The sequence below is a fragment of the Oreochromis niloticus genome, linkage group LG10 (genome assembly GCF_001858045.2).
Source record: "Oreochromis niloticus isolate F11D_XX linkage group LG10, O_niloticus_UMD_NMBU, whole genome shotgun sequence".
NCBI lineage: Eukaryota > Metazoa > Chordata > Actinopteri > Cichliformes > Cichlidae > Oreochromis > Oreochromis niloticus.
In genome coordinates this window covers 292,668-315,321 of record NC_031975.2, presented here as the reverse complement: position 1 = coordinate 315,321, position 22,654 = coordinate 292,668, and the positions used below count along the sequence as shown (strand labels likewise).

The window sequence follows — 22,654 nt, the reverse complement described above, 5'->3', positions numbered from 1 at the left end:
GTTGTTCTCTGTGCAGTGTGCTGAGTTTTGTTTTTTGTTTCTTTTGTTTTTTGAAATGTTGCTTGAGTGATGAGTACTGTAACTTCTGAAGTAGCTCTCACCATGCGTCCTTGATGATGATAAGTCCAGAGCCAGCTGAGAGCTGGGTTATCTGTTTTGTTTTATGTGACAAGGCTGAGAAATTAAAACTTAGTTTCTTGTTTTGAAAAAAAAAGAAAAAAAAAAGAGAGAGGCCCCTACTCTCTGAATACAATATTCTCTTCATAACTCCCCAGATAGCAAGGAAACATTGAAACGATGTTGAGTCAATATCAGGCGACGTCATTGAAGCAACGTTGAAGTGCGACGTTGACACAACGTCACTCTTGCACCCATTTTTAACGTTGAAACAACGTCAGGTTTTGATGTTGAATCAATGTTGAAACCTGACATTGATTCAACGTTATATTTTCTAATACTCTTGACATTGAAACAATGTCAGACTCTGATATTGAAACACTGTTGAGCTATGGTGTTGATTTTCCACCTCTTTTGCATTTTTTTTTTATTAAAACAACAGTTAAATCATGACTGGAAATCTACCTTGCTTTATAGTTATTTTAACCAATACTAAACTACTGCATGTTATAAAAATCAAATGTCTCACAATGTATCATGTCAATAATATCCTAAAATAAGAAAGCATTGCATGTGATGTAACAGAGAAAAAAAAAACTAAACAAAAAAGGTCAATAGACATGTTTTGTTTGCTAAATACTTTATTTAAACACAGTTTTCTATTTTACATTTATATTTTAATATAACTTTGTAGTTTTTACTGCTCCTCCGGGATGGGGACGGATGATGTGCGTCCTGCACCACCCAAACGGTCTGGGGCGTACCGTAGCCACTTCTGCACTGCCTGTGCAAAGAGAAACTCTGACATCGAGTTTGCCCCTAACTGCTGCGTCAGGCCATCTAGGACAAAAACCGGACATAGGACATGTGAAACACACCCAGCAGATCAATTGATCCCTTTATTGTTCACTTTAGCCTCATAAAACTACAATAAACGGTAAAACTTACCAAATATGCATCTGCACAGCGCAGTATCTTTAAATGCCCTTTTTTGCTTCGTGTGGTCCTTTGTTTTTTTCCCTGCCCAGTTTAGTAGTGAGGCCAGCTCATTTGTAATGGCATAAGCCATTACACGGCGGACTCGCACCTCAAGTGTGGTCCCTCCAATCAAGGCAAAGCGTCTCACCTATAGACACATTTTAAGAGATGGAATTAGCGTGTCTCATGTCTTAAATGTTTATGCAAGTGCTTGTGTGTATGTGGATGTTATGCATTTAAATCACATCTGACAGCTATTACACTTTATAGTTACAAAGTGTACATAAGCTTTATATACTTACCATTGCCTTAATTGCCTCTTGCGACGTAAGAGCTGCCTCTGCATGGTTTAGCTCCTCAATGCTGTTTAAGGGCAAATCCAAAGGGAGTACCCCAGCATCTACAGATTCATTTGAGCCGGTATTGCGGATGGCTCTGACCTCCTCACGCAGTTCGTTGACAGATCTCGTCAGGTTTGACAGCATTGTTAAAAACTTTTGTGCGGTCGCATCTGTTTCAAAGAACAATTCCAGAAAGATTAATGGCTTAAGCAGTGTGTGGCGAAACACTAATATATCCATAAGTGATGGTGTAACATTCGAATGTTACACCATCACTAACCATCAACTAATAATTGAATGCAGATCTGCATTCAATTATTAGTTGTTTTAACTGCTAAAAGTTTTTGCTAGTTTTTGCCTGTCACATATATCTGATATTTGTATATGTAGCTTGCCATCACTAGTGCGTGAATGTGTGTGTGAATGGGTGGATGACTGAATGTGTAAAGCGCTTTGGGGTCCTTAGGGACTAGTTAAAGCGCTGTGCAAATATAGTCCATTTACCATTTATAACATGTAAAATCTGAAATTCCAAGATGTTCGAACTTGCCTTGTAATAGTGGCCTCACAGAGTCTCTGGAATCTACAGAAAAACAAGTCACAAGATGACATTCAGCAGTATAAACGGCTTTATATCTGCTTTTGAAGATAACTGCACAATGACATTGTGATTCAGCTTTAAAACAAAATTTAAAGGCATACCATCTATAGAGAAGGCCTCTACATCAGACTCTGCATGCTGGGGAGATTGTAAAGGTGTGTCGTTCGGAATGTTCTCCCGGAGTGGCGAAAGGTGCCGGAAGCTGGGAGGGGCATTATGATGTCTGCTGTCAGTGGGCTGGGGGGAAGACTGCGAAGCGTTGAGGGCTGTATCGAAAAAGATAAATTTTTTAAAGTATTTAAGAATACAGACAACTTGTCCAAGAACTTTCCATGTGTCACACACAGTTATGTACACAGACACTAGACATTATTTTATTACCTGGTATTTTCACTCGAGGGGCCTGGGGAAACCTTTTTTTTGTGGGCTGCTCATCCTCTGAGTCACTATACGTGTACAGGGGATTTGTTCTAAAGAAATAAGTAGAAACAGTTCATAGGTAATTACAAATCTGCGTTTGGCATATTTTGTACACTTTGATTTGTAACAGCACACACACAGGAAACGGAGATGTGCACGAAGGTGCAGTATACAATGAATTTTTGAAGTGCACAAGTGTACACGGCTTTGCATTTTTAAAAAGTTTACCAACTTACACTTTTTGGACCATTTTATGTGGTTATATTGCAGTATTCAAGCATCACAGATATGTACAAAAGACAAAATTATAAATTCTGAACAATCAAAGATATGTTTGTGAATAAAAAAAAGTCTTACTTGTGCTTTCTTTTAGGAGTGGTCTGACTTTCAGCTTCGGACTGAAGGTCAGATGTATCACAGTGTTCACTGAGATATTTCTGGAGACTGCGTTCGGCTTCTTCAAATGTGTCTGGAAGTACAAACACAATGTATGGCCACACAAAAAGTAGAACACGAAAAACTTGTTATAGTTACCTTTATACAACACCAATCTAGATACCCACCATGGCTTATGAGAAGCCGGACTGGTGAATAGGTGAGCCATGTTGCACCAGGATGAACTCTCCTCTTTACTGCGGCGTGGATCCTAAATGTGTCTCGCGGAGGATATGGAGGCCATGACAATTTCTTCCCATTTAACCATGTACTAGGGACAATTTCCGTAGCACCAGTGTTGAACTGCACAATGCACCAGTCTTTCATTTTTAACTTTTTGTAAAATTTGGAGTCTTTTCTTGCCCTGTCTAGGATAAACAGGAAACAGATAATTACAATATATTTCATAGTCACTACAAAACTATATCTATTGAAAGAACTAAATAAATAATAATTTAAAATGTATATAGGCAACATTTACATGCAAACCCGATTAAAAAAATGTTTGTTTTTTTATTGACTATGCATGATTGGCAATGCAATGAAAGCTGTGTTGTCTGGACAAAGAAAATATTTGCCAGAAATATTATTGAGCCTTGTAATGCCAGGTCTGCTGTTCAGCTGCGACACTCTGTAGCATCCAATTCTGGATGACGGTAAGGGGTACTGAAAGTAAGACTCTTTGTGACAAAACTTTTGGAAGATAACCAATGTCTCACCATCTACTTTCACAATGTTGCGGATTAAAGCAATGTCATCGACTACCTGCACACAATTGTCCCCATCCCCTACCGACAAGATGTACTTTTCTGTCACTACTTTCTTGTACTGCTCTGAATGGCGTATCGGAGCCACAAGTGGACCATCATGATGCTGATGCATTAACTTTCGTGCTTTTGTTGGCGGTGCTGGCTTCACATCGGTTCTTTCAGAAAGTCTTTTTACAATTTGTTGTAAAGGCAAGTGAGGCTTGCGCAAGAGATGTTTAATCTGGCCTAAGTAATTTTCATATGGGAAAGCAGCAATGTTATCTAACGGGCCAAAGAGTCGATATTCTTCTGAAAGGTGTGTCAGCTGGTGTACATTGTATGTAATTTCATCCTTACCATACAATTCGCCGAAGTGAGAAACAAATGACACCAGGAATTCATTGGCACAATCAACCATTTCATTAGACATAGAGGGGATAACAGCAGATGCATTGCTACAGAAAACAACATAAAGTTATCATAGAACTCAACTGGAATGCTATTCCTAAGCACTATGGGCCCTGTGTACAACATAAACATTCGCAACTCTGTTGCTTTCCATCTATCAATTTCAGACAATTCCCTTGGCTTGCGGTTAAACTCATTTGGTGTATAAGGCCGCAGAGCTTTCAACTTTTCTGAAATTTCAACTACTGTTCGACTGGACAGCCTTGTTGCAAGTACTTTGCCCTTTATCCACAAGTATATGAGTTTTCTTGTTACTCCAAGACAACATAGATGCATATAATCCAAGGGAAACATTGTTATCATCTTAACCCTACCAGCTAAAGGAGACAATGTTTGATTCAAGTGGTGGTCTTCATCAGTCATCAACTGAAAATCTGAATCCGTTCTGAGCTTTGCATTAAGTTCAGGGTACGTCATTTTGTTCTTCCATTCACCTACTTGAACACATTTATCACAACCAGAATAACCATTATGAGCCTTTATGTTTTTAATGAAAGCTCTTGCAGGTGCATCACACACAAATGAACATACTTTAACAGTTATCTGGCAGCTATTGTAGATAATGCCATACTTCAAAATGTGCCCGAGGTCCTTCACAAATGGGTCCAAGAACTGAACTACACTTTTTGGCTTACCCAGACCACAGTAGAGACCAACAAGGAATGGTGATTTGGTGTAGTCAACATTTGCAATTGCAAGAATTGGCCAGAACTGAAGTTTACTGCTTTTGAAAAGGGGTAAACCATCTATATTAAACTGCAATTTTAGGTTGTTCAAGTTGGCAGGCAAGATCAAGGATTTTAGTCGAGAGACCAACCCTTTAGCCAAACCAAAATGATGGTATTCCCCACCATCCATTTTTATTGTGTTTATTTGACCTTGCGTCCGGAGAACTGTCCTGGCATCTTTTGGTAGGTCTGGGTGAAACACACGCAAAATTCCCAAGAGTGCTGTTACTGCCACCAACGAGACTGAAAATGTAGAAGCCCAGTATCTTAAACTTGTTATTAAGAATTCATTATTGGGCGCTTCGTCATCAGCTTCAGCATCACTAATATCAGAATCAAACGGTGGTGCATGGCAACCAAAGCTGTCAAAACTGAAGTCATAGTCATTATCCTTGTCGGTTGACACATAGGTCTCACATACTTCTGAAATGTGCTCAGAGCGACTGGGAAATACAGGACTGTCTATACCCGGGTGACAACAGTGGGACACACCAGACTCTTCTGCAACCTGCGGTCGCTTATTTTCAACTTGTGCATTGCTCTTTTGTTTATGTTTTTCAGCAACCATCTCATTAAAGTGCCTGATTATATCTGACTCTGCTGCCTCAACCATTTTGCGTAATTTGCGCCTCCTTGACCAGCGTGATGTCATTGTCAGTGTATATCAGATTAAACAAATATATTGCTATTTTAATAATATTGCTGTATTTGGAAATAGCCAAATAAGCAAAATGTTTAACAATAGGAAAGTTTTTAAGGACGTGAGTTTCTTACGTATTGATGGGTGGATGGTAGTAACCAAATGTGATCTGAAAAAAAGAGGAGAAATAAGGAACAACGTCAATAAAGAGGGAAAACTAGATACAAAGACAGCTCATAGAAGATGAATCGAGTCCTTTTTGTGAAGGGACAGTTACTGTGTGTGTAAATGTAAGCATTTAAACACTGAATATACTTAAATTAACAGTATTTTGTCTAAGGCTGCCATTGTAGGATTTCATAGCACCGAGACAAAAACGTAGCGCAGTGTGACGTCAAAATTGGCGCCGACCGTTGACTCTGCGGCTATGTCCACACGTATCCGGGTGTTTTTGAAAACGCAGATTTCTAAAAACTCCGGCCAGGGTGGATATTTTCTAAAACTCCGTTTTTGCATTTACGTGTGGGCGAGAAAAACGGAGAAAACGCAGCGTCAAAGGTGTGCGCCTTTTTTGACGTAACAGTGTGCGCCACGTTATTGTTTCGGTGAAATGAATTTCTACAATACTGTTACTGTTAATTGTACTCTCTGCAGTGTTTAAATGCTTACATATACACACACAGTTACTGTCCCTCCACACATACGACTCGGTTCTGCTTTGTTTACTATTTCCCACCGAGGCTTCTAGACTTCTGATTGGCCAACATTTCTACACGGTTAGGAGTATAGCGCCACCTGCTGCTTTGGCATGTTCCTAGCAGTGTTTTCCTTAATTTCTGCCTTTACGTGTGGACGGGATTATTTTTTAAAACGAAAACGGAAAATCTCCGTTTTCAAAAATACCCGTGTACGTGTGGACGGTTTGCTCCGTTTTTCTGGTCCACACATAAATGCAAAAACGGAGTTTTCGAAAATATCCACCCTGGCAGGCGTTTTTAGACATCTCCATTTTCAGTGACCAAAAACGCTGTTTACGTGCGGACGAACGGTGCACACGCAATTGGTAGTTGAAAATTGGTAGTAAAGTTGAGCGTGCAACGTAAATTTGGGTGAGCGTGCAACGTAAAGTTTGAATTGAGTGTGAATTGAAGCGGGTGCTCTCCAGTCATTAAAAGTAACAAAGTCAAACAAAGCACACACTGGATGGACCTGCTTAGCACTTTTAATTTTAATGTTTATTTAAGCGTTGTCTGACAGTATGTTTTGCACTAAGTACCACAGCAATTTCCTAATGTTGTAAACCTGCTCAACATTTGGCAATAAAACCCTTTCTGACTCTGGGAAAAAAAAAAAAAAAAAGTAACAAAGTCCTTGAACACATTTATAGAGTTACCATTACGTTTATCAGTCACATAAAACAGATGTATAATTTTTTGTAGCACTAGCAACAAATGAGCGAAAGTCTGGGTCAAGCTCCGAGGCAACGGCAAGAACAAAGGAAACCTCGAAGCGTTAAAGCTAGCTTTGTAAGGGAATATAAGGAAGAAATTATGAAACGAAAATGTTTTCTTTGTTGATATACTTTGTTCACAGTGCAGTTTATTTGTTGCCGGATTGTAAGAAGTAGACACAATTTCGGGCTCCCACATTTTGTGGGAGCAACGTAAATAACAGTAAAAAACTTGTTAATGTACAACATTAACGAGTTTTTTAATGTTATTAAAATGCAAACATGGAAATAACGAGTAGGAAAAAAATTCATTCATTCTTACCTTAATACTAATCGTGGTGCGGGCCGGTGCAGTGCATGAACTGATGCCTTCTCCGGTCAATTCCGTTGAGAGTAAATCAAATCTCCCGCTCTACTGTAGAAAACAATGAATACCTGGGGGGATGTACCAATGTGAGAGGGGTGCTGCGGAATAGTCCAAGTGATCGCTGCTTTAATTTCCCGGTCAACTATACATAAATTGCACGTAGACACGATTTTTTAAAGCTGGTGAACTAGACCAAGTCATTGATAAGTGAACAATAAATCTACTTTCTCTGGTACTTTATACCCGATCAGTTGCAATGCAATTTAATGCTCAACTACAAATCGATTTTTGATGGTGACCAGAGCCGAATGATCGTCAACTATAAATAGACGTTTTCTCGACGTTGTTGTTGTCACCTGGTCGACTATAAATAGATCTAATATCAGTGACAAAAAAACAATGGTGAATCAACATCGTTACAACGTCCCTATAGTAAGACCGTCGGTTTACCACAGTATTTCAATGTTGTTACAACATTGGCATTTCAACCCCGACCATATACGACGGTTCGGATGAAAAATCAACATAGATTCAATGTCGTCTTGCTATCTGGGTCGGCAGTATGAAATGTCATGAAACAGTGTAACTCACTCACAGTAAATCAGCAGTATAGGATAATACAAACCTATCTAATAAATCTAATGATCTTCAAATTCTTTTAACTAAGAAGTGTGATGCAAACTAAAACTACATACTGATTACACAAGAAGTATGATGTGGCCTACAGCAGTATCATGATTCACTCATTTTGATTACAGGTATAATGTAATATATGACAGCATAATAATCTCACAACTGCTACAAGCACATTTGCCTTTCTTAACACACGCGAGTGAAAGGCAACTGTTAAGAAAATGCCCTTTTGGGTGAGACAGGCCCAGAGGCCCTGCATGCAAGCGTACTAACACACATACATGCAATGAAGAGCAGCTTACACTAGAGCACACACTATATGTGCGCCTCTATATCTCACATTGGTGTTAAAACAGGGAAAACTTAATAGTTTTGTTATCAACTGCTGAATTTACCCACTACTGACATTTAACTCTCCAGCTTGCAGGACAATAGGTGAAACGTTTGTGAAAACAGAGAAGGAAAAATAAAGACACAGAGAGAGTCTGGTATGACCAAGCAGTGATCAGACAATAAATTTAGTTGGTAATACAATAAATTGTGAGATGCTTTCTCCTTGATTGATGCAACACAAGTAATTTACTGTATGGAGGAAATTCTCTTTTGTGATAATCTTTTGAACGTGCATTTCTGTTGACCTGTCAATTTAGCGCATTATAAGCTGATATGCAAATTAGTTGATTGATATTAGATTTGAAAAAATAACTGTATTATAAAATAAGTGAATAAGATGTAACAACGGTTGAAATTAGTTTTTCTTTCTAGTGTGTGGAGAAGGTTTTATCATGGCACACATCTGTTTACATGGGAGGAAACTCCTCATGTGATGCGACATTTAGCAATTTGCAAGTGTGCAGCACATTAGAAGAATGACTATGAAATTACAAAGGGAAACAATTTTACTGACAAACGATGAACAAAAAGCAGCTCCCACAGCTGAGCAAAAGAAATGGCTGAAATGCGGAGCGCAACTAAGAGATGACTTGATGATTTGTGAAGGAAAACCAATACTTCCAAAATCTCTACACAAAACAGCAGCCTTAGTGACGCATGGAGTTACTCTCCATGCGTCAACAGGAGGGATAGGAGATATAATCTCCAAAACACTTTTACACTCTAAATTTCGAAACTTCAGCAAAATGCTTATGTAACCATTTTATTCCAACATATGGCATCCCCACTCTGATAAGATCAGATAATGGGACACACTTTGTCAATGAGGTAATCAGCAAAGTCTCTGAAGCACTAGGATTCAGCATCAAAAATCACTGTGCTTATCACCCGCAAAGTGCAGGATTAGCGGAAAGAACTAACGGCACAATAAAACAGAGACTTAGAAAATGTATGGAAGAAACAGGGAGACCATGGCCTGAGTGTATAGGCCTAGTAAAAATGTGGATGAGACTAACACAGGGTTCTCAGAAACTCACACCTTTTGAAATCATTCATGGCAGACCATTTCCACTGCCAATCACAAGTGAACCTTTAGATAAATCAATCAGAGAAACTACACTAGCAGAATGGATGTCAAAACTGCTGGAAAACAAAGATATTGTTTTAAACAATAAATTGCCTTCTGAATCTTCTCCAGTATCTTGCAGGTTGAAGCCAGGTGATTGGGTCCTGATTCGAGTTCTCCAGAGAAAGAATTGGAGCTCGCCCCGCTGGGAAGGCCCATACCAAGTGCTTATCACCACACCAACTGCCTGTAAGATAGCAGAAAGACCATCTTGGATTCACCAAAGCCACTGCAAGAAAGTGAGTGACAGCCCAGACTCATAGACTCCAGCACCCCTACCTTCTGGTGATCTACCTGGTGAAGAGAGGGCTGATTGGGTATATCCCGCCCTCTACTTCTCGCCAGTAGTCTACTCACCCGAGGATCTAGGTGTGTTTGGCTGTCATGAAGACACTCGCCGTCCTAGCAGCTGTCCTCCTGCTCCTAGCAGGACTCCTCGCACTTTTCGAGGACAATAAAGAACAAAACACAAGCCAAACGTGCCGCCAGCTTTTCAGGCGTTGGCTATCAGCATAATAAAATCATCATCAACGAGACAAGCTCATCTACCATCTACTCGCTTAACCTTTTTAGTATCTTCCAGGGACCACCCCAATACGAGGTAATCACCGTCGAAAACGCTGGACTTGACAACGGAACGTGTGACCAGCTCTTCTGGATCAACTTCAACGTGACGAATCGGAACACGTCTATACACTTCCCAGTGTTCTTGGACCAAACCCCAGGGAAGAACCACTCCATGTGCTACCGACAAGACAACGGTAACAGACCCCTAGGCAACACCACCAACTGTAACCAAACCGCTGCCAACGGAGAGGGCGCACCTGTAAACACGTCTGCGCCCAGCAACGGCACCTACTGGGTGCAGGGAATGGCCTGGCTGTGTGGACAACGTGCCTACTTCATACTGCCACCCGGATGGACGGGCACCTGTGCCCCAATCTTCATTTCAGACCACACCTTCAGGATGTCAGCTGTAAATAGCTCTCAGACTACAAGACGATGACGAGACGTCTCCGCAGTGCAACCACATGACCCCATCTATGGCAGTGATGTGCCAGAGGAATTTAAGCTTTGGACCACCGGACAAAAGGTCCTCCACTCACTGTTTCCATGGGTGGGCACTGGAAAGAACATGTTAAGAATTGAAACTTTGGACTACCGCTCTGGACTGTTCCTGAATGCCTCGTGCAAAATCAACAATCAACAAAATGAAGAGATTGATGCCCTGCGCATAACTGTGATGCAACACCGAGTCGCACTGGACATGATTCTGGCTGAAAAAGGAGGACTCTGTATACTCTTTAACAACACATGCTGTACGTACATTCCAGATAATGTTCACTCTTCCAACATGACCGACGCCTTACGCACGCTGAAACAACTCAGGGACGCTCAGCAACAGGACTATGTCACGAACACTGAAGATTGGCTTACCTGGCTGTTGAGTGGTTCCTGGAAATCTCTTTTAATAAAAGGACTGGTTTTTGTAGGAGTTCTTCTACTCCTACTCTGTTGTTTTACTTCTTGTATCTTGCCGTGTGTACAATCAATGATTAATAAAGTTGTTGCAGTTCATGTGCAGGCATACCTGACACTGCCCATGGACGAAGATGATGATAATCCACCTGACACTGAAATACTGTGATACACCAATGTATGACGTGCTGATTAAAAATGCGCTGCAAGAAATCATGCACAGATAATAAACCAATGGTGTTTTAACTAGTGTGAAAGTTAAACAACAGGAGGGAAATGTGAAAAGATTTTGTTTATTATTCAAATATGCTTTGCTTGTGATTGTGTAAACTCTGAATGACGATTCACCCTGATAAACATGAAGCCTTGCCTATGCTTATCAAATGCCTGTGAAGACAAGTTCCTGTGTAAAGAAGAACGGAAAGTGCCACTTAAACAGATGTTTAGTATAGTATGAACAGAACGTTTTAGCAAGATATGCATTTGTCAGTTAAGCAATCTATATTCTGAGAACAGGCGGAGACTGCCTCCGTCTGCTGTGTAACCTACATGCCTATATAACCTGCAATAAAGAAGTGTACTGTGTGACTCTCTCTCGAGACGTTCACCCATGTACATGTGATTGATTATACTGTCTCACTGTGTCTCTGTTTTACTTTGGCAGCCTTCTATTTGGGAAATTTCCCCCAACACAACTGTTGACCAAAGTACTGTACAATAAAATAATCAGATAAAATGTAAAAGGAAAGTAAAATAAAAGTTAAGAAAATAATAAGAATAAAATAATGACAGACTCATACAGAATTAAAAGCCAAAGAGTAAAAATGGGTCTTTAAACGAGTTTTAAAAGTATCCAGTGTTGGAGAGGTCCTGATATGTAAAGGCAGTTTATTCCACAGTTTCGGAGCAGTCACAGCAAGAGCCCGATCTCCTCTAGACCTAGGGACAACTAGAAGCATTTGGTCCGCAGACCTCAAAGATCTCACCGGAGTATACCAATTTAAAAGATCAGAAAGATATATAGGAGCTAGTCCATGCAATGTTTTAAAAACAAGTGTCAAGATCTTAAAATCAATTTGAAAACTTACTGGCAGCCAGTGTAGCGAGGCAAGTATAGGGGATATGTGCTCTCGCTTCCGGTTGCCAGTCAGAAGCCTTGCCGCAGCATTTTGAACCAGCTGTAGTCGGCCAATAGATGACGAAGTTACACCAGAGTAGAGACTATTGCAGAAGTCGAGGCGAGATGAAATAAAGGCATGGATTGCTTTCTCAAAGTCTCTCAAGCAGAGAAATGGCTTCACCTTTGCAAGTAAGCGGAGGTGAAAGAAGCTGGTCTTCATCACAGTATTTAGCTGTTTATCGAATGTTAAGTTACTATCAAAAATCACACCTAAATTCCTTGCAAACGGTTTTTTATAATTTTCTAAGGGGCCAAGGTCGTAATGGTCACTAAGGCCGAAGACAATGATCTCAGTTTTCTGTTCATTTAGATTGAGAAAATTTAAAGCAATCCATGCCTTAACGTCTTCCAGACAATCGAACAGTGTCTTCAGAGGGTTCACAGATTTGCGTTTCAGTGGGAGGTAGATCTGTGAACCATCTGCATACCAGTGAAAGGAGATACCATATTTTTTTTTAAAAATAGAGCCCATAGGAAGCTTGTAAATTGAGAAGAGAACCGGGCCAAGAATAGATCCCTGAGGGACCCCACAAAAGAGCGAGGTCCTTGGGGATAATGTGTCTCCCAAACTAACAGAGAAGGATCGATTAAATAGGTAAGATTTAAACCATTGCAATGCAGTCCCTTTAATACCGGCATACTGTATTATATGTATATTGTATCTTATCTCCAGCCAAGAGATAAGAATCCCATGATCCACCATATCAAAAGCAGCACTGAGATCTAGTAATATTAAAATGGCGGAATCTCCCGAGTCTGTAAATGTTAAAAGGTCATTAGAAACTTTTAAAAGGGCAGTTTCAGTGGTATGATGCGTTTTAAAACCAGACTGGAATACTTCACCAATGCCGTGATTATCTAAAAAGGTCTGGAGCTGGAGGAGGACAACTTTCTCCAGGACTTTTGACAGAAAAGGCAATTTGGAGATTGGTCTTTAATTTGATAGAACTGTTGGGTCCAGGTTCTGCTTTTTAAGGATAGGTTCCACCACTGCATGTTTAAAGTCAGGGGGAACAGACATAAAAGCAAACATATACCAATAGTGTCAAACATCTTTCAGCAATCTAGGTGGAATGATATCCAATGATAATACAGAACTTAATTAAACAATTAGGACCACTGTTTATTGACCACACTTTCTTGGGGTGCCGGGAGCACGCTTGCAGATATCTGCTTGCAGATGTGCTGCTGTATTATTTGGGCTTGACTAAGATAACAGTCAAGTAAGTGGCACTTCACCTATAACAATGACTAAACAGACAGATGATTTAGCATTCGTGGGCACAGGTTCTTAAGTCCACATCTAAAGTGGTAGGATCCTTATTATGACTTAGAATATGACAGGTAACTTATGGTAGTTTTGTTGTATCAGCGTTGAATTTTTCACTTTTTAACGTTCCTTTGCAGTCCATAAGCGGGAGATGTTTTTGAGTGTGTGTGTTTGTGTAAGCAGGCACGGTGGCACTCCCAGCTTGTTAAAGTCTGATGGTTACAACCGGACTCATTAGCCCAGTAGCTATGACTAACAAGAGCAACACAAACACTAGTGCGCTTTATTAGCTTGCTGAGCCATCAAAAATGCCAGCGTGCTCTGCCACATACATAAATTCCAAATCCGACCGGCAATAGCTGCTTTCTCCCGACTATGTGCACTTTGTTAAACTATTTTTTAACTATAGCCACACAGCTAATACCAACATTAGCTAGCACTTTAAAAGAAAACAGAAAAAACAACATGTAGATGTGTTACAGATGACTTTTCATACAGCATGCACCACCATAATCCTGTGGAAACGTCCCCAGTTAAAGCAAATGTATTTAATCCACTTACCCTCTCAGTACGCCTGCTGACACTGTGTCAGAGTGTGGCTGAACCTATGTGGTCAATTGTGCTCTCCTTAAATTTCAGCGTCTTACTTGTTAAGACTCTAAAGGCCGGTCTTATTGTCCAATGATATTTAGTTGTTGTCTTTGAAGATATTGCCTCAGTGGTGGTCAAACATGATTACACTGGTTTTAGTATTTAAATTTAGTCCCTTTAAATCAATGCAAGAAAAATAAGTAGTTTCCGTATTGTTTATAATTAGGTAAATGTACTTCAGTGGTACTTAAATAGAAATAAATAAAAGAAACATGAAAGGCTTGTGTAACATTAACTAAATTCGTTTGTACAAATTCAAAGACCTGCCAATTCCCATTTTTTCAGTACCTTGGTGGCAGACCAGTTTCCTCACTGAAGAGTGGGGTCAGCGTGCGATGTGAATGGATGGTTACCTGACACCTTTTAAATTCTCGTTGGTTGGGTCAGTAGTGCATTCAAATAGGAGGACTGGCTTTTTCTAAAAACCATTATAATCTTTAGTAATAAACCGTTTGGGCACTGACAGAAAAGTGAACCTTACTGTAGCATAATACAGCTTCTCAACTGTGATGTAGCTCGAGATAAAGTGGTGACAGTCCCTCGTGAGATGACTCATCTCATAGTTCAGTGGAATTCTTTGGTTTTCATGCAGTTTGCTTCTATATAATGAGCAGCTTGCAGCACTTTGAGGAAGGAGGGGGGTGTGTGGAGTGTTTTGTGACCTATATGAAAACACCATAGAAGAGCTCAGAAAAATGGTCTGAATTAATTTGACTCAGTGAGTATAAAAATTAGGTAGTTTTCACACTCATTAGACTAAATCTAATATTTTGAACAGATACCCTGGAGCTGTATCATTTCTCAGAGTGGACAAACCACTCTCAAATGATCTTGACGCATGCTTAGTCATCCAGGCGTTCACCTGGATGTAGCGTTTTCCGTCATGGTCCGGGTGAGTGCGGAAACATTCACCTCTGTTTGCTGTCTTCAAGCCTGGGCGGAGTCGCCGTGCTCAGCATGTCTCTACACCTGCGAGTAATTATGCTGCCAGCATTTAAGACCAGCGCTCACCACTACTCCTCGCCAAGTGATCTGCTAACCCTAGTACTGGTTGTCACAGTCATAGCTCTGAGTGAAGTTTTTCATAGTAAGCCATAACTCTGTGTTTGCCGTCTACAGCCTGCAGCCGACTGCCGCTCCTCATCGTGGACAATATTCACCATCTTCTGTTCGTTAGTTTGCTTGCGCCGGGTCAGTTACTCGCAGCAGACATTGTTGAATGTGGTGAGACTGCCCATAGCTGTGGTTGGATGGAGAATCACTGAGCAAGGAGAAAAGGAACTGCTATTCCCCAGGTACATTTTTAATGAGCCTGTCTTTGCTCCACTGCTTGCTATTTTAAGAGGAGAGAAAGACACTTAAAATCTGTTTGATCACCTGCTGGAAAAAAACAAGCAAAAAGAAAACAACACAGCAGGAAACCACAGCAACAATACACATAAGCATAAGCAAGAGTAAATAATAAATACTGAATGTTATGGAGCGACATACAGGACTAATTATGCATGATATGTTTAGAGGCAGCAGCCAACCTAGATAGTGTGTGTCTGTGAGCACCTGTTTGTACACCTGTGTGTGTAAGCGTGTGGGCATTCATAAGGTTTCTCCGTGTAACTGAGACAGAGAGCCTAAGGAGGACCACCGCTGGGGCAGTTGTGCCACAGCTCTAGGAAAGAGCTGATGAGTGCCCTGGATGGGGGGGTCACCCAGTAGCCATGGTGTAAAAGCGATGTGTGACGAGCCCGCAGGCCCCTGGCCGGCAGCCGGCTACACCAGAGCAGACTGAACCCCGGGCCCAAAAAACCCGAGATCCGAGGGACCTCCACGTATTTTAAATATATACCCGAATAATTTTGTACCTGCTGCAAACAATAGAGCTCTGTTAACGATTGGACTTTTGGAAGCCAAGCGCTGTATTGCTATGTGTTGGAAAAATCAAAAAATATGTGGACTATCTCAGTGGCTTAATGGACTGACATCTATACTAACTATGGAGAAAATAACTTATGCATTAAGAAATAAACTGGACATGTTTTGTGTAGCCACTAGGTAACAAAAGCTCAACACTGTGCCTAGCATCCTGGAGCACTTCTGTCGTCTTTTGTACGTGTTTTGGAGTTTGTACGTGCTTCTGAGTTTTTACGTGTTTTGGACTTTTTACATGTTTTGGAGTTTGTACGTGTGTAGCAGATTTCACATGGAAGACTGTGTTGTGACGACAGACAGACTGACTGGAAACTGAATTTATTTTCTAAAAGACAAAGTGCAGCAGCAAAATCAGTGTCACACAGCAACAGCAGGTCTCTCCTCATCCCAGTGTGGAGTCCATGCAGCATGTTTACAAGTGGTGTCACACTGATTAATAGTGATGTTCGATTCGTGAACGAATCGTTCAATACTCGAGAATCACTTTACTGACTCGTGAATCATGATTCACAAGCGCAACTGACTCACTGACTCATCCCTGTTGCTGTTAGCAAACTAATTCCATTAGTAGAAATATATCTAGCTTATAATTAAAATTGTGGGGAAAAAAACAACAGCCAGTTTCTTAACAAAAACATTTCTGCTCTGAACTGGAAGAAAAAACCCTGAGTAGAAGCTCACATCAAGACAATAGCTCCTCAGTTCACAGTAGCATCGCTCAGCTAGCATGCTAACAGCACATTTGAGTTACTCACCCCCTCCCTTGCTGTGCTGAATCATAGCATAAGCGAATCACTCAGGACTCACTAACCCCCTCCCTCCTGGCTCACAGCTCAAACGAGTTGAACTAATCACTGACTCACTCACTCACCCCCTCCCTTCCTGTCCGGTTGTTCAGTCTGACGTCACTGGCCGTGTCTGGGCCTAAACTCCGCTGCAGGTCCATATATCAAACGATCACTGTGGCATTACTGAGAGTTGAAAAACTGTCTAAAGTCTTTCATCTTTAATAAAATGATCAGTGTTCTGCTCTACCAGGTGTAACAATTGAGTTTAACATCCAGGCATCCATGAAAATGGAATTTATGACATTTAACGGCGTTAGAAGTTAGCAGGAAGTTAGCTCGCTAGCTTCTATCTAAATCATTGACTGTAGAAAACATGGACAACGTGACAGCTCCCCAAAAATGAAGCCAAAACGTCTCTATCGCCCCCTGGTGTCTGGCTGCAGTATAGGTCATAAACCCCGCCTCCTCCATGTTAGCGGATGGGACTGGGGTCAGACTAAAATAAATTAATTCTCCTTAGATAACTTTTTTCCAAAGATTCTTTCTTTTGTTATCAATAGTTCTCATCATGCTGATTGATGTCCAAGGGGTCTCCTTTCCCATAAGTTTGATTCTAATTCCTACCGCGGTGATGTTAAATTGGGGTGAAACGTCATCATAACAGCTTTGACTGACAGCTGCAGTCACGGAGAAACTTGCGTATCTCTGTTCGCGAATAGCAGATAGAGCGTAGGCTCTGAGAGGTGGGCCAGCGTTTACGCTACGAAAACACGACCGAGTGTTTTAACCTGACAGCCTGAGGTGTTCTTCAGAAAACTGGACTACCCGACAGAAGGACCCGAGGCCCCGCTGCACTTTTTCGGTAAGTTAAACGTGTTTGTAAGCTAATCTGTAACTACCGTCCTTAGCTCAGTCCTGAGACCTAGCTAGCTAAGATGAGCACTCGGCTGTCAGGGTTCGTTTAGCTGTGCAGGTGAATGAATTTACTAAAGAAATCAAGAGAAACGCCCCGGGCTGCTCAGTCACTAATTACTGTTACTGTACTTTTATTACAAGTATTATACTGTAAAAGCAACAGGCTGCACCCTGCTTCAGCTCCTGTGCAGAGCTGAATATTAAATATGTGCAAACAACAGCATGTTTTCAGTCTCTTGCCACATCTGTAAAGACAGTAACATTTTTTTTAAAAGCTTGTATTTCAGTAACTCCTCATTAATCAGGAAGTATGGATTAAAGTACTGTAGTGTACTGTAATACTGAAAAAAATGTAAGAGAAGAACTTCAGATCCTGAGTGTGTGAGGACAGAAGAATCAGCTTTATTTCAATTTTGAGGGATAAAATTTATATCCGAGTTTGATGGTTCTGTTCTCTTTGTGATTACAGGAGCTGCCCTCAGATTCAGACCTCAGCACCACCCAGTGACAGCAGACAGATCATCCAGCATGTTCACATGTTAACTGTAAAATGAACTGATGAAAACAGTGCCAAGGTTAAAGTACCACACGTACTATAGTGAAAGCTGCAGCTTTATTGATAAAGTTAAAGACAAAAAAACAAAAGGATTAATCACTCATGTAACTGTGTCACTATACATCAGTATTAACAGGACCTCAGTTTGGTGTTTCATAAAGCTGCTGATCTCAGACCTGCACAGCTTCCGTTTTAAACACTTGATGTACTCAGCTGCATGAAGAGCATATGAAATTTTCTCTAACACAATTAAATAAAACCTGATGAAGGTCAAAGGTCCTCACTTGTATGTTGAACTACAAACTTGTCATCTGGAATTTTTTCACAGTTTTTTTTACACATAGTGTGTTATTTACCATAAAGTTATTCAGAGTTATTCATACCAGAGTAACCAGAGAGGATCATATATTTTTAAATATATAACTTTCTACAGGACTGAATATAATATCTTTATGTAAAAGTCCGGAGCCTCTGGGGAGTATCTTGAGTATTTATAACATTACACAAACCAAAGGTCTCCATCACAGTGTTCATGAAATGCTGGGTTTATCCATCTCCTGGGGCGGGCCTACGGAGGAGTGCTGAAGATTTCCCTGTGAGGGAGCTGCTGGTGAAGATCATGAGTCCTGCTTGATCAATGCCATGAGCTTCAGTCTTCCTGGTGTTTCTTAAATGATGCCTCTTACAGCGGGTCAACAGAACTTATGGCACAGGACATCTGTGATGAAAGAAAGGGAAGAAGTTTCTCCAAACCTCTGGACCCAGGAAACCCAGCTTGGTCCTGATGGTCTCCCTCACTAGTTTCTCTCCAGGGTGAATGTAGCTGTTGATACAATATGGACTCTATTATTAAATGAAAAGAACAAATTAGACTACACTACTGAAACGTTCTGCTGATGTTTTTAAAGTCTCCATGTTACCAGGCTGTAGAGGGCTCTGAAGATTTAAACAGTTTTAGATCCATTACACTCACAGTCTTATGTTAAAATCTCAAAGGACAGCATTATATTTTTGATATTAACAGTAACTCTGGGCCTCTGTAGAGTGTGCAGCTGATCTCATCGCTGTCTAAAAATGGATAAAAAAAAAAACATAAGTGTTGAAGACTATTAAGAGTAGCAGGTGTGTAGCATCGCTAACTAGCTAGCAACAAGCCTCCAACACAGTGCGTATGCTAGCGGCTAATCTAACTAACGAATTAACAACAGAGTGATTTTAGAACTATAAGATGATAAGCTGTGTGTCTTTTTTATAACAGTGACATGGTTGTATTTACCTTAATTAAACGAGTCGTCAGTCGCGGTAAACCAGCAAAAAAACTCGAGCAGCCGGGCTACGTAAAAAGTGTAGGGGGGCGTGTTTGCGGTGACGTCCAGCGGGTGTGTGGGCGGGAGCGTTACACAGTCGCTCCACCTCAAGTCACTACTGCGCAGACTCTGGCTCCAAATTTGCAAGATGGCAGCCTCCACAAGCGGGGTATTTTGGCTTCATTTTTGCACAATGGTAGGAGGCGGGGTCGCGTCGTCCATGTTTTCTACAGTCAATGATCTAAATACAATATAGCATGTCCTGACTGCGGGGTTTTGGAAAAAAATTCAAACGTACAGCTCTGCTATAACTTCCAACATAAATGAAGACAGAAAACTAAAGAGCAGTGACGTTTGTAGGGTTACTGAAGTTTGGCTAGCTGGTATATAATGATGTGCTACGTGACCGCTAGCGACACAGCTATGTTAGCATAACATAAACTAACTAACTTTTTTTCCACTCGATAAAAGTTAACGTGAGTGTTCTCGGTGGTCAGGAAAAAATGTAATCGCATGGCAGGATGCTGTAAAAGGACTAAACTTCAGCCAGGAGAACAAGTGAGATAATCCATCCACAATACGAGGTTAGTCATTCATATACTGCTGCATGGGCTGTGCTGTAGTTACATCATAAGGTTTTAAAAACTGAGCTTAAATAAATGATTAGCAGTAATAAAAGCCGAGGGAGGTCAACAGTGATCACTGACTGATTTAGGAGCTTTTTGAGATTAAATAGAAGAAAATACAAAACATTAAACATGTTAACAACACAAAAGCCATATTAAACGCAGACTACTTTAGGCCCGGAAGTGTCAGGCTCAGGAGAGACTCGGAGGCAGACCGTCACTAGAGTTCACAATTTATTTACACACACACACACTCCAGGTGCGAATATATACAGGTGAGGGGAGAACAAGGAGAGGGTCTCCAGGGGACACAGGTACGAGAAGGGAAGGGGCTATATACACAATCCTACAGAGGCTCAGGTTGGCTCGGGCTCCGGTTGTTAGCTCACCCACTGGTGGTCCTCAGGCTGGCGAGAATCTGGCACGGAGGGAAAGAACTGGTAAGTTGCAGCACAAAGAAACTCGAGAAGAAAGCTCAACTAGTAGTGACACTAACGAGCGTTACACAATAATCCAGCGAAGAAGCTCTCTCAGCCGCCGCCTTAAGAAGTGAGCGTAGTGATGAGATGATTATTCGCAGGTGTCCGAGCCAGGGGCTGGAGTCGTCATGACTCCGCCCCGGTAGAGCGCAGGAGGAGAGAAAGAGAGACGCAACATACTTGTAGCCATACAGAGACAGCCGAGAAGGCACAGGGTCATGACAGGAAGTAGGGTTCGTCACGTCATCACTGAACAACCGGGTTACGAATCACTCATTCACTCACCCCCTCCCTCCTGGCTCACAGCTTCTTCTTCTTCTTCTCCTTGGTTGGCAACCAATGTTAAGGCGCTTTACCGCCCCCTGGCTCACAGCTCAGTGGACATTTAGATGAGAAAATATATATTTGACACATTTAAGGAAAATACCAATAAAATAAAATAAAAATAAATAAATGTTCCCTTTAGAATTTTTTTGCTCTTTTTTTGCTCTAAAGAAAATAGTTGTTTTCTTTTACAATCATTCATCTTAGCAGTAGGATTTACATTAAAAGAGAAACAAATTAAGTTTGAGTGAAAATATACACTTTTGCACTCTCTGGTCAACTGACTCAGTGACTCAAATGACTCAAGAAACCCAATTCACTTTGGTGAGTGACTCATTAAAACTCGATTCAGTAAAAAGAATCGAATTTACCATCACTACTGATTAATGCCCCACTTCAACAGTGACATGTGGAACCTTAGTTTTACAAAAATTAAATTTACACAGTAAAAAAATAAACTATATACAATACAGTTTTGAGAATGTTCACACTCAGTATATTATATCTCAGCTACACGTGCTATCGAGTTTTTACGTGTTTTGGAGTTTTTACGTGTTTTGGAGTTTGTACGTGCTTTGTCTGTAGGGGCCACCGTAAATATACTTTTATTTATTCACTCCACATAAAATGTAATAAATAAATCATATAATACAAAACCAACTATTCACATTTCAACTTTTAACTATTTAAATTTTCAGCTTTGTCCTTTTAAACAAATTTAAAATAAAATAACACAAAACACTGCAAACCACAACACAATTAAATACAAATGAAAATATGAAAACAAATAGAAGATGCATATTCTCTGTCATATGGGCCTGCATGAATAACCTTTCTGAATCCTTTATCATCCGCAACTGAAAATGGATGATTACTATACCTTTCTAATGTGACATTGTTGGCTCTGGCTCTCTTTCTCTCTCTTTCCCTCCCGCTCTGTTCCTGTGCTACTGCAAGTAGGGCTGCTCAATTAATCGAATTTTCGATCTCGATCACGATCTGGGCTTTCAACGATCATTAAAAATGTCTGAGCCGATTATTAGCACCTCCCTCGTGCTTTACTCTCGCGAGGTGGCAAATCGAGCGCACCCCTCTGCGTTTCGAACACGCGTCACATCAATTAAGAGTACCCGACGAAAGCTAAGCAGACGTTATTTGGAGAGGAGAGAATAATGGCTGCTAAAGAAAGAATGCCGTTGGTTGAAAAGCGAGGTAAAACTACTTCAGTGGTGTGGAAACATTATGGGTTCGCGGAGTCAGACGTGGCTCAAGTTGATATAGTGTGTAAACTTTGCTACGGTGTTGTAGCTGCACCACAGGTCAACACTACAAATTTATTCAATCAATTGAAGACCGCTCACAAAGTGACACACGACCAAACAATGAAGGAGCATAGAGAAAAACTCTCAACAACACCTGCTTCATCCTCACAGACCTCCATTCACGCTACCCTGTACAACGCGACTAAATATCCCACCAGCTCCCAGAGACACAAGGAGATAACAAACGCAGTAACGTTTTTCCTCGCCAAAGACCACTGCTCAATTAACACAGTGAACAACCCCAGCTTTAAGAAACTAATCAACACTTTGGACAAACGGTATAACTTGTCATCTCGTCACTATTTTAGTCGAGTGGCGATTCCCGCTTTATATGATGAGTGTCATGATGGTGTCGCAAAGGAAGTGGCTACAGCCCAATATTTTG

General features: G+C 40.8%; 1 protein-coding gene across 1 annotated transcript; it reads right to left on the bottom strand.

Annotated features, from left to right (window-relative positions):
• Positions 1-745: 745 nt before the first annotated feature.
• On the bottom strand, positions 746-7,255 carry LOC109199981 (uncharacterized). The gene is made up of 10 exons (XM_025910989.1): positions 7,250-7,255; positions 5,612-5,646; positions 3,021-3,256; positions 2,815-2,926; positions 2,419-2,507; positions 2,139-2,303; positions 1,987-2,019; positions 1,398-1,606; positions 1,066-1,243; positions 746-957 (listed from the first exon to the last, which is right to left on the bottom strand). Exons 3-10 carry the CDS (start codon positions 3,217-3,219, stop codon positions 815-817), a joined length of 1,128 nt encoding a protein of 375 aa, XP_025766774.1. The 5' UTR covers positions 3,220-3,256; positions 5,612-5,646; positions 7,250-7,255; the 3' UTR covers positions 746-814.
• Between the last annotated feature and the right edge of the window lie 15,399 nt (positions 7,256-22,654).

What these genes read in the sequence shown, in the direction of transcription:
- LOC109199981 (XM_025910989.1), bottom strand. Translation starts at nt 3,219, where the DNA reads ATGAAAGACTGGTGCATTGTGCAGTTCAACACTGGTGCTACGGAAATT. An exon ending in CCGGCTTCTCATAAGCCATG is followed by an intron (nt 2,927 to 3,020) that starts GTGGGTATCTAG and finishes TTGTACTTCCAG; the next exon opens with ACACATTTGAAGAAGCCGAA. An exon ending in AGAGGCCTTCTCTATAGATG is followed by an intron (nt 2,020 to 2,138) that starts GTATGCCTTTAA and finishes GTTTTTCTGTAG; the next exon opens with ATTCCAGAGACTCTGTGAGG.